A 15,941-nucleotide genomic window follows, 5' to 3' on the forward strand; every position below is an offset into this window, starting at 1 on the left:
CCTTCTGTGCTTCTGTCTCTGTCTCCTGGACCCTGTGCTTTAACCCTCCCTCTCTCATTGTTCTGATTCACACCACAGCGACTCTTGGCGGAAGTTCTTTTGGCCCAGAGGCTGAGAAGGGGGGGGGGAGCAGGGACCCCCAACCCCCTCCGTACTTTACCCACCCGAAATCTTGGGGCCTTAAGGGTGGGACAAGGATAAAAAACCACCCAAAGAAGGCTTTTGTTTCCCTTTTTGGTTTGTTCATTTTTGAGGGGAAGTCCCAGAAATGTAGATTGCTTAATATTTTAGGCCTCTTATTTTTGTAAGATGTGTAGGATTTGCTGTTTTTCGTTTTATTTTGACAACTCAGGAAGAAACTGACCTCAGAAAGAATGTTAGAGTTTGGCTGCTCTCCTGTTACCCCCAACCCCGTCCCTGGGGAGCAGATTCTCCCAGGCCAGAGAGATTTGGGGCTAATGAGAAAAGACCAGACACAAGCCCCAGACTGCTGTCCCTGGGATAGACGCAGAATGTATCTAAGGGCTTCCTCCCCAGGTCCAGCTTGCAAGCAAGAGGATCGGGGCAGAGGCTCCAGAGGGTGCTGCTTGCTGCCTTCTTGCCATTCTCCTCCGTGGGCCCCAGTCCTCAGCTTCCGGTGGTCTGTGAACCTTACAGAGAGTTGGGGTGCTCTTGTCCATTCAGCCAGGCAGAAGGTTCTCAGGCCATCTGATTGGAAGCAGGTTCTGTCAGAGGTGCTCAATAACAGGCTAAGAGGATTTCCTCTGGCGTGACCATGGTCTAGCCACAAGTCTGGCTGGATATAACATTGACTACTAGGAGCCAGGCACCCTGTGACGAGGCAGAGCACTGCCCTGAAAAAGGTTCTGTGTCTCTGTGTATTAGTGCTTTCCTGTGACGTTAGTCCAGACTTCTCTGCAAACCACATCCCTCCTGCTCCTTCTCTTGATAAGGCTCTTTGGTCCCCTCAGGCCATTTCACACTCTTTGGTGCAAAGAAGGTACACCCCCTATCTTTGTCCCACCTTAGCCCCCCTACCCCTTGCCCCTACAGCTCCTAGATCCCTTCACGTTCCTTCACGTTCTGGATGCCGAGAATACCACGAGAGACATGGCAGGAGCAGGGGCAGGGTGCTGAGGGCAGGTGTGAGGAGTGTGAACAGGAGAGCTACTGTGTCTCCTTCATCCTTGTTCTCTCCAAGCCACTCTCTGGAGCCAGCCGACCAAGTACAGGGCTTGATGCTTCAGAGCAAGTGACCCAGGGTGATACTGCAGATGATCCTCGGTGGGGCCTGGAGTAAGGGAGTTCTCTCAGGTCTGGGGTGGGGGTGGGGGTACAGGGCAGGAAAGTGGGGGGGGGGTTAGAAGTACATGGACCCACCGCTAGGGTCCCCACACTTCCTTTGCTGGGCTCTTTCTGTTCCCGGTTTGGAAGCTTTGCACAAGAAGACAGCCCCCGGCTGCAGCACCTACCTCATGAGCATGGGGCAGGATGGCAGGGCGGGTCTAGCCCTAGCAATGTTGGGGGGCATACCAAAGAATCCAGGGATGGAGCGCAGGGGAGGGCACGCCGGCCCTCCACTCCCTCTGCTAACATTGGGTTGGGATCCTCTCTCAGTTGTAACCCATTTCTACCTCATTTTGCTGTGTGTTGTACATGGACATATTTATCTCCTATCTGATGATGTTCTGCAGTTGTGGCCTGTCTACCTCAGAAGACACTGTATTTTAAAAGAAGATATTACACAGTATTAAAGTTATGATGTGTGGCATCCAGAGGATTTCTTGTGGGTAGTGGGATATGGGGAGTGTCGGCTACTCAGGTCTGTCACTCTCTTGGCTGTGGCTCTGAGTGTTTCTGTTCCTTGGGGCTCCCAAGAGCAGGGCAGTAGCCCTGGGTGAGCATGATGAGGGTCATATTTGTCTTCCACAGGGTGGAGGGCAAGGTTTGGAGACATCTGAAGCCCAGTCCTGCAGGCCACATGAGATCCTTTGCCCATTTCCACCCTGCCGTTCAGTCCTGATTATCACTCACGGTAAGAAGCTGGGAGGTGGAAAAATGTTGCGGGAAATAATAAAAGAAGGAGGAGGAGGAGGAGGAGGAGAAGGAGGAGGAAAGAAAGAAAAGAAAAAAAGAGAGAAAGAAAAGAAACCACAAAGTTCCTGAGCTCCAACCACTTACTCTCTGCCCTCCAACTCTCCGTCAGGGCCAGAGCTCCCGAGTTACCTTCGCTGCTATGCCAGCCCCATGCAACGACTGTCCACCCCACGGTCAGCCTCCACAACACCCAGCAACCCGGTAGAAACAAAACTCTAGAAGCTTATAATTAAGGAGTCGGATTTACGTATCAATAAATTCTCAGCTCACAAGATGCCCACACAATAATTTCAGGGCCAATCGATAATGTTACAAGCTGCCACCTAGATTAGACAAGCGATCCCAATTATTCTTTCCTTTATGGTATCATATCTACCTGTGGCTATTCAAAGCCACGCTGGTTCAGGATCTTCTTCCTGTCTGTCCTCCATCTTGTTTTTTTTTCCCTCTCCTCCTCTGAGTCGCTCTCTGTCCCTGCAACGCTTCAGGCTGCCTCCCTTTCCCCTGTCCAATCACATGCCTCCTGCTGCACTAATATTTTAATGTAATTGGACAGGGAAAATACTGCCACAGAAAAATTAGGGACATCGTTTAAAAGTTCTGTGGAGAGGCTGGGACCCACTAACAGGTCCTTGCCTGCCACACATAGCTGGACTCTTAAAAATGTACCATGGGCTAAGGGAACAGTATACTTGGCTCCCTCTTAGGGCTCACTACAGGTTCACAGAGGCAACACCAGAAGCAGCCTCTGGGGGGAGAGACAAATGCATGTATTTCCAGGATTCAAAGAGTGATAACCTCTTGGTCTTTGGCGGTCCAGATAAGCTCTCCCGCAGTTTGCCATGTACCTAGCCTTTGAAGACATCGTGGGAATGCCAAATCAAACCACCTCCCCAAATTGCCAAGGGTACCCCTGAGAATTCACAGTGGGGACAGTCTCCCAAACAGAGCATGTGTAACTATAAAAACAAGGTACGGGTGCTGGGGGAAGGGCCCTAGGAGTCTTCTCATGGCTGACACACTTGTTTGATGGTGACACAGTCACCTGGAACTTGGCGGCGAGTAGACCCTAGAATCTCTGGCACTCATTGGAGGGACGCACTGAAGGACACATGGCTTCTCTTAAGAATGCCCAAGAGAGCTGGGGAAATGGTTCAACGGGTGCAGTACCATGCAAGGGTGAGGGTCAGAGTTCGGATCCCCAGCACCCAAGCAAAGCTGCATCGCTGGGGCAACTCAGCAATTCCAGCCCTTTGGAAGGCAGAACTAGGTGCTCCCTCAGCGTAAGATGGCTAGCTGGGCTAACCCTATCAGTGAACTCTGGATTCAACTGAGAGAGTCTGACTTTTAGTAGGGAGGGAAGGGATAGAGCAGGTTTGCCTCAGGCCTGTACTGATGCACACACAAGGGCTCCACACCACACAGAGTGGGGAGGGGAAGGGGGGAGTAGTCACAAATGACAAGTTAGGAACCTTCCCAGGTAGGAGGGCTAGAGGCCAGCAAAACGTGGAGGCTGGAGAGAGTATTCTTGGCACCATTCATATTTGTCACAAGAGCATAAAGTGGAGGCAGGATTGTGGAGACCTGAGGTTAGAGGAGTCAGGCGAGACTACGCTACCCTTAAGGCCTGGTACACTACAATGAAGCCTCGGCTTACAGGTGTGTAGGTAGCTGTGGATAGGGGACTGGTTCACAAAAATTCACACAGGCAGTCAACGGGCCTTTCCTGAGACTTAGGTACTGGTCACTGTTGGGGCAATGTGGAGACTTCCTTCTCATGGACAGGGCAGTAAAAAGATCTAACAGCAGTGTGTTGGGTGTGAGAGGGGGCCTGGGGTATGTGTGTGTTGATTGTGCTTGTGTGTGGCTCCCAGAAGGGATGAGACAGTAGGGCCCACAGTCAAGCCACCTTGGGAAATGATGTGAGATAGTGTGAGCCCAGTGTATGGATGGGGGGAACTGGGAATTTGCTCAGACTTAAGATGAGGGTTTAGACTAGCAGCCGTACGTGCTAGCAGGCTAACAACCAGGCACGGGAGACCTTGGCTGAATATGGACGCTGATAGTGAGCAGAGGGTCCAGGGCTTCTGTTAGAGGGCGAAGGGTGGTAAATGAATTATAAAAGGTTGGGGTATCAGTGGGGTTAGAGTGGGCACTTCAATATAAGGTCCAGATTCCTACCCAGTTCCACAGCCATTGCTGTGGGTTGGGTCACTAGTTCCTGCCCTCCATGAGGTGGAGGGGGGTGGGAATGGGGAGCTGCGGGGGTGGGGGAAGGAGGGCTGCTGGGAACCTTGTTCCTCTGGACCCTGAATGGTCAGATCTGTGTCCCACCCCCACCCCTGGTAGCTGAGTTGTCTCTGCCTAGAGCGTTCAGCTTTCCACGAAAGTTCCTCGCCTCTACGCCACAATCTCCAGTCTTGCAACAGAGCCTCGGCATTCGGAGCCCCTCCCTCAGGCCGAGCCATGGTGTGGGCGCTGATCCTGGCCCTCTGTAATGGGTTGCTGCCCCTCACGAGCGCGCTGGACGCCATGGGCCCCCACGCAGCAGTCCGCCTGGCGGAACTGCTGACCCCCGAGGAGTGCAACCACTTTCGTTCACTCCTTGAGGTACCCGAGCCCGACATGGACCAGGAGCTGGCCCGGTTATCTGAGGACTTGCTGGCGACGCCCGAGCCACCCGCACCCCGGCTTGGGGCACAGGACTCGGTGGGACAACAGCGGCGAGCGGCAGCGGAGCTGGTCCGGCTATCTGCGGACCGGCGGGCAACGCCCGAGCCACCCACACCCTCGCTCAGGGCGCAGGACTCGGTGGGAGAGCCGCAGCGGGCCACAACCGCGCAGGCTTCGGAGGAGAGGGAGGGCACGTCCGAGTCCAGTGAGGTTTCTGACCGCTGCCGCGAGGCGCTGGCAACCTGGTTGGCCGCTCAGGCTCCGTCCCTGTCGTGGGACCGCGTGGCCCGAGCCCTACGGCGCAGTGGCCGCCCGGATGTGGCACGGGAGCTGGCCAAGAACCTCCACCAGCAGGCGACGCTGCAGCTGCGGAGGACCGGCGCGAATTACCTGCAGCAACTCCTGGCCCCAGCCCGGGCGCCGGTCCCGGTCCCCGCCCCCGTCCCGGTCCCGGTCCCCGCCCCCGTCCCGGGTCCCGTCCCAGGTCCCGCCCCCGGTCCCGCCCCCAATTCCCGCCAAGGTCCCGCCACAGTCCCTGCCCCGGCTCCGCGTGCTCGCCGCGCCGCCGCCCCCGCGCCTGACTGGGACAAGCTGGATCTGATCATGGAGCGCCTGCCGCAGCCCCCGTACACGCGCAGCCTCTCAGCCTGGGTGGGGCCGCTGGCGCTCGGCCTCCTTGCCGGCTTCCTGGGAGCGCTATGCACCGGGGCGCTGATCACCGTGCTCACGCTGTGGATCACCGGCGACAACCGCGACGGCGACCCGGCGTGGCCTCGTGCCCGCGGCCAGGCCGCCGCCTCCCGGCCCAGGCCGGCTCGGACGCCCTGCAGCTGGGAAACGGAGCCGCTCCTGCCTCGGTCCTGGGCGCCGCAGCCTCCCTTGCCCCTCTGCCCGTCGCCGTGAACCGCTTGACGGCGGCGCGCCGCTATAAAGTTTCCTAAAGCGGAGGAGGGAGCAGTCTGTGGCTGCTTGGATGGAAGTGGGGGCGCGGGAGCCGGCCCGAGGTCCCCAGCGTTGCCCAGCGCCCGCGTGCCCCTGCTTTTGGATACTCTCGTTTGTCTGCTGCGTGCCAGGAAACTGCTCCCTACTCCTTAGAGGCACAGTTGGCCTCTTGAACCGGAGCTGTGTGACTTGCAAGGCCGCGCGCGCGCGCGCGTAGCACCACTCAGTCATTCGGGCAAAGCTTACTAGCCACTGTCCCACCCACCTCTGAGGGACGAGTCAGCCCCACCTGGAAAGCAAACCCCGGAGTGTCTGTTGCCAGGGAATCCTAGAGTTAGGGGCCTGGAGAGAGAGAGAGCCATGACTGAATGACAGGCCATTCCAAGAGGAGAGTTGAAAACAAGATTGACGTAACCCTTTATTGCAAATTCTAAAGTAAAAAGATGTACAGTACAAAGTAAAATTGAAAATCCAGACTATAAACTTCCAATCCACTTATACATTCTCATTTCTCAAGCATTTCTGCCATTTCCGCAGTAACAGAACAGGGAACGAGTGGAGGGGTAAGGAAGGAGATACAGCAAGGGGAAAAATCAGAAGAATCACAAACCCCAGAAGCAAGTGCAAGGAAAGACATTTCTCCACCTGCTGTCCTGGTGATGAGAAGCGGGGGGGTGGAGCAGTGCAGTTTAAAATGGCTCTCAGAATAGCAGCGTTTATGGTACTAGTTCCTCTTCCTCAAGTCCAAAGAATACTTTGCCCTTCCCTGGCGCCTTTGTCTCTGTATCTCAGAACGCTTTACAAAACATCTAGTTAAAGCCTCACAACACCCCTGTGAGGTAGGTCAGTATTATTACCCCCATTTTACAGATGGGGAAACTGAGGCACAGAGAGGTTAAGTGACTTGCCCAAGGCCACACAGCGAGCCAGTGGTCAAGCTAGGGATGGAACACAGTTCTGTCCCTCTTCTGGAACCACTGGACCACGCTCCCCTTTACCTATGTACATTCTTCACACACACACACACATACATGTGCACGCCTGCCCACTTCACCCCACTTAGCCTCTATGTACAGCAAACAGCAGTGGGGTCAGGGGCAGGGGTGCCTCAGGAGTGTTTTAATGGAGGAAATCTTGGCAGTCTTGAGAAGAGGCAAGAAGCACAGGCCGGGGTGCAAGTCTTGACCTCTGAACCCAGACTTCCTCTTCTCCTGACCCCCTGGCTGACTGACAGCAGCTAATTCTTTAGGGGGCGGGGGAGTACCTGAAAATGAACGAAGCTTTTTGCAAAACTTTGGGCAACATCTGAGAAAAGAAAGAGGCATCGTTCCAGAAGATGCCCAGGGTTCAGGTCACCACGTCCTGACCCATGGCAATTTCACCTCCACAGAAGGCCTGGAGGCTGGAGCTGAGGGACAAGGACAGGGACTGACCTACCAGCCGACTCTCTCCAGTTCAGCTACTAGAGTGGACTAGAGTGGGCACTTCAAGATCCTCCTGAGTGTTCCTAGACCAGGAGACATGGCCTGGAGAGGGATGTCCCCGAGGGGTGGCCCCTCCCCTGCACAAATGTGAAGGGGACAGCCCGTCTGCCGGTCTGATAATGGGAGTGGATGGAAGGCAGGGCCAGCACGAGCTGGTGGACTGGAAGCTGCCGGGCAGCGTGCTTGCGCTAGCCTTGGGGGGTGGGGGTCAGGAGAGGTTTTTTTTTTTTCTTTCTTTCTTAAATCATAACCACGAACAAGGCAGAAGTAAGGCCAGACCAGCTAGGTTGGTTGAAGTCATCTCTGGGGGGCTCTGCTGGGTGGGAACGGTGAGGGAGGGGGGTCCAGTCTAAGGGGTAATGCCACATGCAATCAGTAAGCAGGGACCTGGGGGGTCAGGACCTGGCTTTTCTCTGCAGTACCTACTTAGAATTGGGGTGGGGGGCTCTGTTTTCCTTTCTCCTTCCCCAAAGCTCCAGGGTCCCAGTTCCCAGACCTCAACAACTGAAAAGTCAAACACAGACACACAGCAAGACAGGCTTCCCTTGTGTGGTAAAAAAGGGCCATATTTTTTGTTTGTTTGTTTTGTAAATTTTGTTTCCTTTCGGCTAATAGTGATTTACTTTTCTAAAGATCAGGTGTCTGGTGTCGTTTAGGGCGGCGTCAGGCTCCATGCACTCACTAGCACACTATGGGACTCTTACAGTTTACGTGGGTTGTGGTGATGAGAGAAGCCCGTTGGGCACTCTATGTTGCTTCAGGGGCCCTGAGGGGGAGCTTGTGTCTCTGTGCGAAGCTTCAGATGCCCAAGTGGCTCATTTCCAGATGGTGAGAGCAGATCACTCCGACTCGGCTTTCCTGCTCCCACCCTCTGCCCTGTGACTCCCAGCCTCTCACCCTAAGCCACAGGGAAGTTAAGGAAGAAGGAAGTGTTTTCACACAACCAGTAGTCATGGCGACTACTGCTCAGGGGCTTTGGCTCTGCGTTTTAAATGAACAGCATCACATGACTTTTTGCTTTTTTGTCCTTTTTATTATTATTATTATTATTTTTAAAGGAGGATCGTGGAATATAAATACTGCACCAAGGACCCGGCTACAAAAAAATAAATATTTATATTATATTTATATATCTATATATATATGTGCAGTGGTACTGGCTGCTGCCGCTCTTTGACAGGCTTCATGAATATTTGGCAAAGCCCTGCCACTTGCTCACGCAATGAGGACGCAAAACAAAACCAAACCAACCAAAAACTGCTGTAGCTGATTCTTTAAGGTTCGATGCCTGTTAACTGCGGGTGTGAACTGCTGGTGATGGTGTGGTTCACAAGAAAGGATCATGGAGCGGGACAGAGAGAGCGAGGCAGGCAGAGAGTGGCTGGGTGGAGAGATGGAAGGTGAGGGGCATTGCTGGGAGAGGTCTGATCAGAGTGAAAGTTAGAGCAAGCGGAGTCGGAGGTGGCTTCTTCCCTGCGAGGCTGTTGGAGGGTGTGAGAAACTGAGGCACAGCCTGCTGGGCTGGGTCAGGAGCTGGGGGAAGAGGGTCAGATCTAATAGCTGAACATTACTAGCATGGCGCTTGGTGTTCCTAGCAGGATCAAATAGCTGTTGCCCATCTCAAGATCTAAGAACAATGATTGAGTTTAGCCAAATCTTGCATAGAAGTGGTTAGAATTTATTGCACATTGGAACAAAAATATATATATTTTTTGTTGTTTTGGAAAAGACCATTAGCAATAAAAAATTTTTTGTCTGTCTGTCTGGTTAGGGGTATACATTGGCTGACAGCTTCTAAATTCTAAGAAGAAAGGAAAGTATAAAAAAATAAAAATAACCATGACAATGGCGTAAGCCAGAAGCCATTTCCTATTTAATAAGTTAGTAATTTGTATTTACAAAAAGGCATGCCAATAAAATAAAATTATATATTACAGTATTTATAATTCTCTTAAAAAGAATAACCACAGGTCAGCTCCTGTTTTGTGCTGTTTGCGATGTTGCCTGCAGGTGGCGCTCTAGAATTGTCCTAGCTGTGGTGACACAGACACTCTCTCTGAGCTGGGAGAGTTGGACAGTGTCTACCGGTCCAAGAAGATAGAAAGCTCTGCTCACTGACTGGCTGTGGTTTGTTCTATGCAAAACTAGTCAGGTGGACTGTGAGATTACATCCAAAGTGCTTCTACTGCAAGGCGGACTGGTGCGTCTGACGTGTCTACGGATGGGCCCCTCGCTTCCCTCCACACTATGCTCAGGAAGGGTTTGTGTTGATTTGGCTCAGAGAGACTTTCTGGCATTCAAGTGCAGCATCTTGGCTTTGAGACCTTGTGGTCAGCCGAGACACCCTGGGCTAAGAACTGTCTTCTGTAAAGTGGGGGATGGGATGGAAGATATGATGCCCCTCTAGAAGCCGTCCCCGAACAACAGCGGGCAGGCCACTAAGCAGAAAGCAAGGTGAGCTGAAAGGAAAGGCCAGGGGGAAGCTGTGACACCCTAAAGAATTACTACTGAGTCCCTTTCTCACAAAAGCCGTCGTAGAAACAAGACCAAGTGGGCTCCGTCCAGAGGCAGCTCCGTCTTTCCATCAGGTCCTGCTAGAGACCGTTATTCTACACATGGAAGAGCCTACAGCCATATCCCAGCCAACACGGGTGTCCTCGCCAGCCCTGAGCGGCTGGGAAGGGGAGCCCTGCTGGCTGGAGGGATATGGCAGAAGTAGGAAGAACCGTGCAGCCAGGAGCTTGTGACAACCCCTCTGCAGGACAGGGCAGTTCAGAATATCTGAACCCCTTTCCGTATCTACCTGAGCCTGGAGAAAAGCAGACAGACATGACACTGAATGCAGTAAGCACCCCAAACCCCCCACAAGGTTTCTGTAAGTCCCCCAAAGGCCCCCTAGAGGTAACATGCTACAATAAATAGCACTTTTATCTCTACCCCAGGGTCAGTTCTCCAGGATGAAGGCTAAACAATCATCAGGATATTGCAAGATACAAATGAACTCTTTTTTCTATTAGTATTTTTCTTTTTTTTTCTTTTTTTTCTTTTCTTTTTTTTTTTTTTTTTTAGCCCTAGGATTTGGTTTTACAGTGACATTAATAGTACAAGCCATTCGGGGCCAGAGTCTCCCCATGTATTGGACAGAGCAGCAAAATGTGCGACAATGGCTGTATGTCAGAGATGTCTGTCAAACATGTATATGCAGCGGATCCATCTGCTTGTTTGGTTGGGTCGTTTTTGTTGGTAGTGGTCAATTGGTTAATTGTGTCTCCCTACCCAGAGGTGTATGAAAGACTCGTACACTGAGAGGATTGCAGCCGGTATGGAACTCTTACCATTTCTCCAAATACAGTGAACGGTGCAGGGCTGGGTCCTGTCCGAAGGCTGAGCCAATGCGAGGGACAGGATTGCTAGTGTCTGTTGGTGTATGGATCTCATGCATGACTTCTGAACACAGCATGCCATCATGCAAGTCATTTCTACGCATTGAACGAGCACAAGATTTGGAATTGGCCTGAGCAAGTCCTCCTCAGCCTGAAACCCTGATTGTTCCCCCACCGTCTCCAGACCGTGTGCCACCCACGTGGAGAAGATGCTGTTATGTTAAAGAAACAGACGATTAGTGACATAGGCTGAATGTGTGTGTGTGTGTGTCTGTGTGCGTCTTTGTGTGTCTGTATGTGTGTGTGTTTCTTTTTGCTGCTTAGCTTAACTAATGTAAGAATGCAAATATTGTTTGCATGAACAAACAAACTTTTAAAGTGATGCTTTCTGCTTCTGAGAATCAACAAAATGAAAGAAAAAAAAATAGAATCCATTTGGCTGCAGCGGCGATCTGCTGGTCCCGGCAGCCGCCTCTGTTTGTATCCTGTTAAGTTTACTCCTAAGTTGCATTGACCGAGTGTGGAACATGCAGTAACGTCTGCCCAAGCGATAGAAAAAATCTGTGAGTCCAGGGAGCAGGGTCCTTTGTCCCCAGCAGGTCACCGCTCAGGATGCAACCATGTCACGTGTAAGCAGACTATGTTTGGTATAGGTCTTCCAGTACAGCATCTCCGCAGCTGCTCTGTGTCCGTGAGATTCGGAAGTTTGTAAACAAGCTTTCACTTGCCCGTGTTCAGCCAGCGTAAGCTTCCCTTTCCCCCTCCTCTAGCACTTGGACTCCCTGACTTCTTTTTGCCTCTTGGCTCTTTCCCTCCTGCCTTCCTCTGCCCGCTGCTGCTTCTCCTTGTCGGGCTTTGTCACGCTGTCATAAGAGGGGAGGGAGGCTGTGGACGGGGTGCTCTCCTTCTTCTCCCGGTGGGTGCCTCCATTCTCCAGCTTGTTGGAAGTGATCTTTCTGCAGATGAAGCCCCGCCTAGCCAAGTGTCCCCTGTAGGCACGCTGCAAGACCACTGCAGACACCTCCTCCTGCTTGCGCCGCAGAGTGGTGGTGATAGGCTCGTAAGACACTTTGGAAGGATTGGACGCCACAAACCGCTCCTCCATCTGCTGCCGCAGGATGTCCAACTCCCCACTGTCTCCCAGGACTCGCTTGGTGAAGGCGAAAAGGATGTCCAAGCAGTGGATTCGATCTCCGCTCACCATGGGCAGGTCCATGGCGATGAGCTCAATGGTGTTGGGCTTGGGTACTCGGAGCGGATGCTCCAGGGCGTCGGCAAAGTCGGCCAGTTTACAGTACTCGATGAACTGGGTGGCATCAGGATCAAACTTCTCCCAGATCTCATAGAAAGTCTCGAAGTCGTCCTCGCTCAGAGGATCGGCGCTTTCCTCTGTGGCCACGCTGAAGTTCTCCAGGATGATGGCAATGTACATGTTCACCACGATGAGGAAGGAGATGATGATGTAGCTGACGAAGAAGAAGATGCCCACGGAGGGGTTCCCGCAGTCCCCTTTGAAGCCACTTCCTGGGTGCTCCTTGTCCAAGCTGCAGTCAGGGGGGCGGTTCAGGATTGGCAGCAGTAGGCCGTCCCAACCAGCAGAGGTCGTGATCTGGAATAAGCAGATCATGCTGTTGCCAAATGTCTCGAAGTTGAACATGTCATCAATGCCGGCCTCGTGCTTCACGTACGCGAAGTTGGACATCCCAAAGATGGAGAAGATGAACATGACCAGGAAGAGCAGGAGGCCAATGTTGAACAGGGCGGGCAGCGACATCATTAAGGCAAAGAGCAGGGTGCGGATCCCTTTGGCGCCCTTGATCAGACGCAAGATGCGCCCGATGCGGGCCAATCGGATGACACGGAATAGGGTCGGGGAGACGAAGTACTTCTCAATGATATCAGCCAGGAACATTCCTGAGAGAGGAACACAGGATGTGATTACTGGGGTCAGGCACAACCCTTCCCTCCTCTTACCGTGCAGACGTTGTTCAATGGGCCGAGTAGAATGCACAGAATCCTTGCAATCAAACAATGACATGTTCCAAACAGAAGCATAGAGAGCACAGTAATGCTGAGATCGTGTGCTCCGTGGGCAGGCTTATCCGTGGCCAGCACATGACCTGAGGGGCATCCGCAGGCCTCAGTGGTTCCAGTATTTTTCTAGTTTTACTATGTGTGAATTCATTGACAAGGTGTCCTCTACATTTAGGAAATGGTATAGGACTATCTTTCTGTATCTCTATATTTAAGATGTTAATCGGTTTTGTCTGCAAGACTGGTTCCTCAGATAAAAATGGCTTTTGCATTATCCCTTCCTATGGCTAAAACAAAGCAGATCTTTGCTTTCCTGTTCAAGGATTCACTTTTTCAGCGTGTGCATATGCAGCTCTCAAATATTCTCCACCAGATTTCCAAATCTACGAACAGGGAGTGAGACGCCCCCCGGGGACTCGTTACCCTTTGGCTTCCTGTCCTAATTACTCTGCGGATGCTCGGACTCCTCAGAACATCCTGTTCTTTGTTTCTCATCCCCCATCTCCATGATAGAGCTTGCCTTGGAGACCAAAGTGGGCTGCCCAGGGTGGCTACTGCTTGGTGCCCCAAGATTTTGAACTAAAAGATGTATATCAGAAGGGTTTCAAAGCAGGGGGCATGCAGGCAGGGGTTGGAGGCAAAGGTAGAGGTGAAGTGGACATCTGGCTCCCCTTTCTTTTTCCATTCCTGTGACTCAGCTTACATAGATCACCCGTCTTAAAACTAAGGAGTGACTCGGGGGTAGAGGCAGAGGCGGGGGCTAGGGGTGAAGGAGGCAGGGAGAGTCCAAGGAAGGCAATGGAAGGAAGAGGAGACAGAAAGGCCAGCAGCGAGAGGTGTTCTCTCTACATCATCCCTACCTTCTGCCTTTTAAGGGCCAAGGAGACAAGATGAACACCCAAAGCTTTTAACTAGGGAAGTGTATTGAGACTTCAGCTTCAGAACTCAAAAATCTCTCCCCTGAAGGTTTTAAGCCAGAAGAGAAGGGCTGGAGAGATGGTGCAGTGGTTAAAAGCCCTTGCTGTTCATGCAGAAGACCCAGGTTCCAATCCCTGCACCCACATGGTAGTACACATTTCTACCCATAACTTCAGTTACAGGGGCTTCAACAACTTCTGCCCTCCAGGGCATTGCATGCGCATGGTGCACAGCTATACATGCACACGAAATAATAAAATAAAAATTGGGGCTGGAGAGGTGACTCAGTGGTTAAGAGCGCTGACTGCACTCCTAGAGAACCTGGGTTCAATTCCTAGCACCCACGTGATGGCTCACAACTGTCTGCAATTCCAGTTCTGGAGAATTCAACACCCTCTTTGAATCTCCGTGGATGCCAGTCAAACATGTGATACACACACACACACATCTCCAGGCAAAACACATGAAAAAAAAGCCAGCCGGGCTTGGTGGCGCATGCCTTTAATCCCAGCACTCAGGAGGCAGAGGCAGGTGGATTTCTGAGTTCGAGGCCAGCCTGGGCTACAGAGTGAGTTCCAGGACAGCCACGACTACACAGAGAAACCCTGTCTCGAAAAACCAAAAAAAAAAAAAAAAAAAAAAAAAGCCAGGAAAGGCCCTCTCCTTGAATATACATATACAGGCAAAACATGCACACAGAAATAAGTCTTTTTTGTTTGTTTGAGACAGGGCCTTATTATGTAGCCCTGGCTGTCCTGGAACTTGCTATGTAGACCAGGCTGGCCTTGAATTTACAGAGATCTGCCTGCTTCTGTCTCCAGAGTACTGGGAGCAGCATTGTGCTCTGACATTAAGTCTTAAAAAAAAAAAAAAAAGCAAGAAAAGAAAGGAAGGAAGGAAGGAAGGAAGGAAGGAAGGAAGGCAGGCAGGCAGGCAGGCAGAAGTGGGAAGCATGGAAACCAGTGTCACACGAGGTATACTTCAGAAGGTGAGTATAGGCAGTGACTCTCAAAAGCCAAGTCCTTGTGCAGACTCACCTCAGACACTCTAGCTTAGGGACTCTTGGGAAAATTCCCCATGACTCAGTGTCCCATGTACCAACATACTTTGTCCTTACAGGGTGATATAGGCAAAGTGGGGTCGTCTGCCTTGTGTTCGTAATCATCAACCTCAGAAACCAGGGTGTGGCCAGCTGTGCTCTGGACTAGCTTCCTGGGTGGTGGTGGTGGTGGTTGTTGCTGTTGTTTAACCTCTTTTGTGGTATCAGAAGCTAGTCACACCTACCTGGAACCAAGGCACGTACACAGTGCTTGGGACACCATTCTAGGAGGCAATGGCATGCCCTGAGGACAGCCAATAGGCTCACACTTCTCTCCTGACCGGCCAGAACCCCAACCTGCTGGGTTTTTAGGTTGAAGAAAATAGGAACTTTGGGGCTAGCCTGAGCTCTATTGGGGGCTAGCCTGAGCTCGGCTTCTTTTACTTCCCACATAAACAACCCATGCAGTGAAGACAATAAGACAACTCCATTCTGGTGCCACTGTAAGGACCCAGTGAGACACTTTCCCACAGTGCCTTCTCAGTAGCCAGCACCTGTGACCACTGCCTCAGTTACTGTCCACCTCAACAATCTCCACCCACTCTCTTCTCATCACACGTGTGTGTACATGTGCATGTGCACATGTGTATGTACTTACATGTCAAGGTCAGAGGTCAACCTTGGGTGTCATTTCTTAGGTATTATCCATCTTGGGTTGGGTTTTTTTTTGTTTTTTTTTTTTTTTTTTGCTTTTCAAGACAGGGTTTCTCTGTGTAGCCCTGGCTGTCCTGGAACTCACTCTGTAGACCACACTGGCCTTGAACTCAGAAATTCGCCTGCCTCTGCCTCCCAAGTGCTGGGATTAAAGGCGTGTGCCACCACTGCCTGGCTCCATCTTGTTTTTTGAGATAGGTTCTCTCATTGGCTTGGAACCCATCAATTAGGCTACATTGGTTATCCGGTGAGCCCAAGAGCTCATCACTGTCTCTGCCTCCCTAGTGAGGGATTGTAAGTGTGTGCACCATGCCCAGAATGTGGGTTCTGGGGTTCACACTCAGGTCCTCAGCTTGTACAGTGTTCTGGCCAGCTTATGTCAACTTGACCCAAGCTGGAAAAGAGGGAGCCTCAACTGAAGGTATGTCTCCATAGGAACGGGCTGTAGACAAGCCTGCAGGGTATTTTCTTAATTGGTGAATGGAGGTGGACCTGACCCTTTGTGAGAGGGGCCATCCCTGGGCTGGTGGTCCTGGGTTCTGTAAGAAAGCAGGCTGAGCCAACCATGATGAGCAAGCCAGTGAGCAGCATCCCTCCACGGCCTCTGCATCAGCTCCTGCCTCCAGGTCTCTGCCCTGCTTGAGTTCCTGTCCTCAC

At 52.0% G+C, this 15,941-nt stretch overlaps 2 protein-coding genes across 4 annotated transcripts in view; one reads left to right on the forward strand and one right to left on the reverse strand.

Moving 5' to 3' along the window:
• Positions 1–4,556: 4,556 nt before the first annotated feature.
• Tmdd1 (transmembrane and death domain 1) lies at positions 4,557–5,673 on the forward strand. The gene has a single exon (XM_029469528.2). The coding sequence runs from the start codon at positions 4,564–4,566 to the stop codon at positions 5,671–5,673; it is 1,110 nt and encodes a 369-aa protein (XP_029325388.1). The 5' UTR covers positions 4,557–4,563.
• Positions 5,674–6,133: 460 nt separating this feature from the next.
• Scn8a (sodium voltage-gated channel alpha subunit 8) overlaps positions 6,134–15,941 on the reverse strand; it is a 174,968-nt gene continuing 165,160 nt past the window's right edge. For all 3 annotated transcript variants that reach the window (XM_085831720.1, XM_085831722.1, XM_085831721.1), the window contains exon 27: positions 6,134–12,493. In XM_085831720.1, the coding sequence (XP_085687846.1) occupies positions 11,346–12,493 (1,148 nt within the window). In that variant the 3' untranslated portion in view covers positions 6,134–11,345. The remainder of the gene's footprint in view (positions 12,494–15,941) is intronic.

Source organism: Mus caroli, unplaced genomic scaffold (assembly GCF_978045245.1).
Source record: "Mus caroli unplaced genomic scaffold, Mus_caroli_1 scaffold_16, whole genome shotgun sequence".
Taxonomy (NCBI): domain Eukaryota; kingdom Metazoa; phylum Chordata; class Mammalia; order Rodentia; family Muridae; genus Mus; species Mus caroli.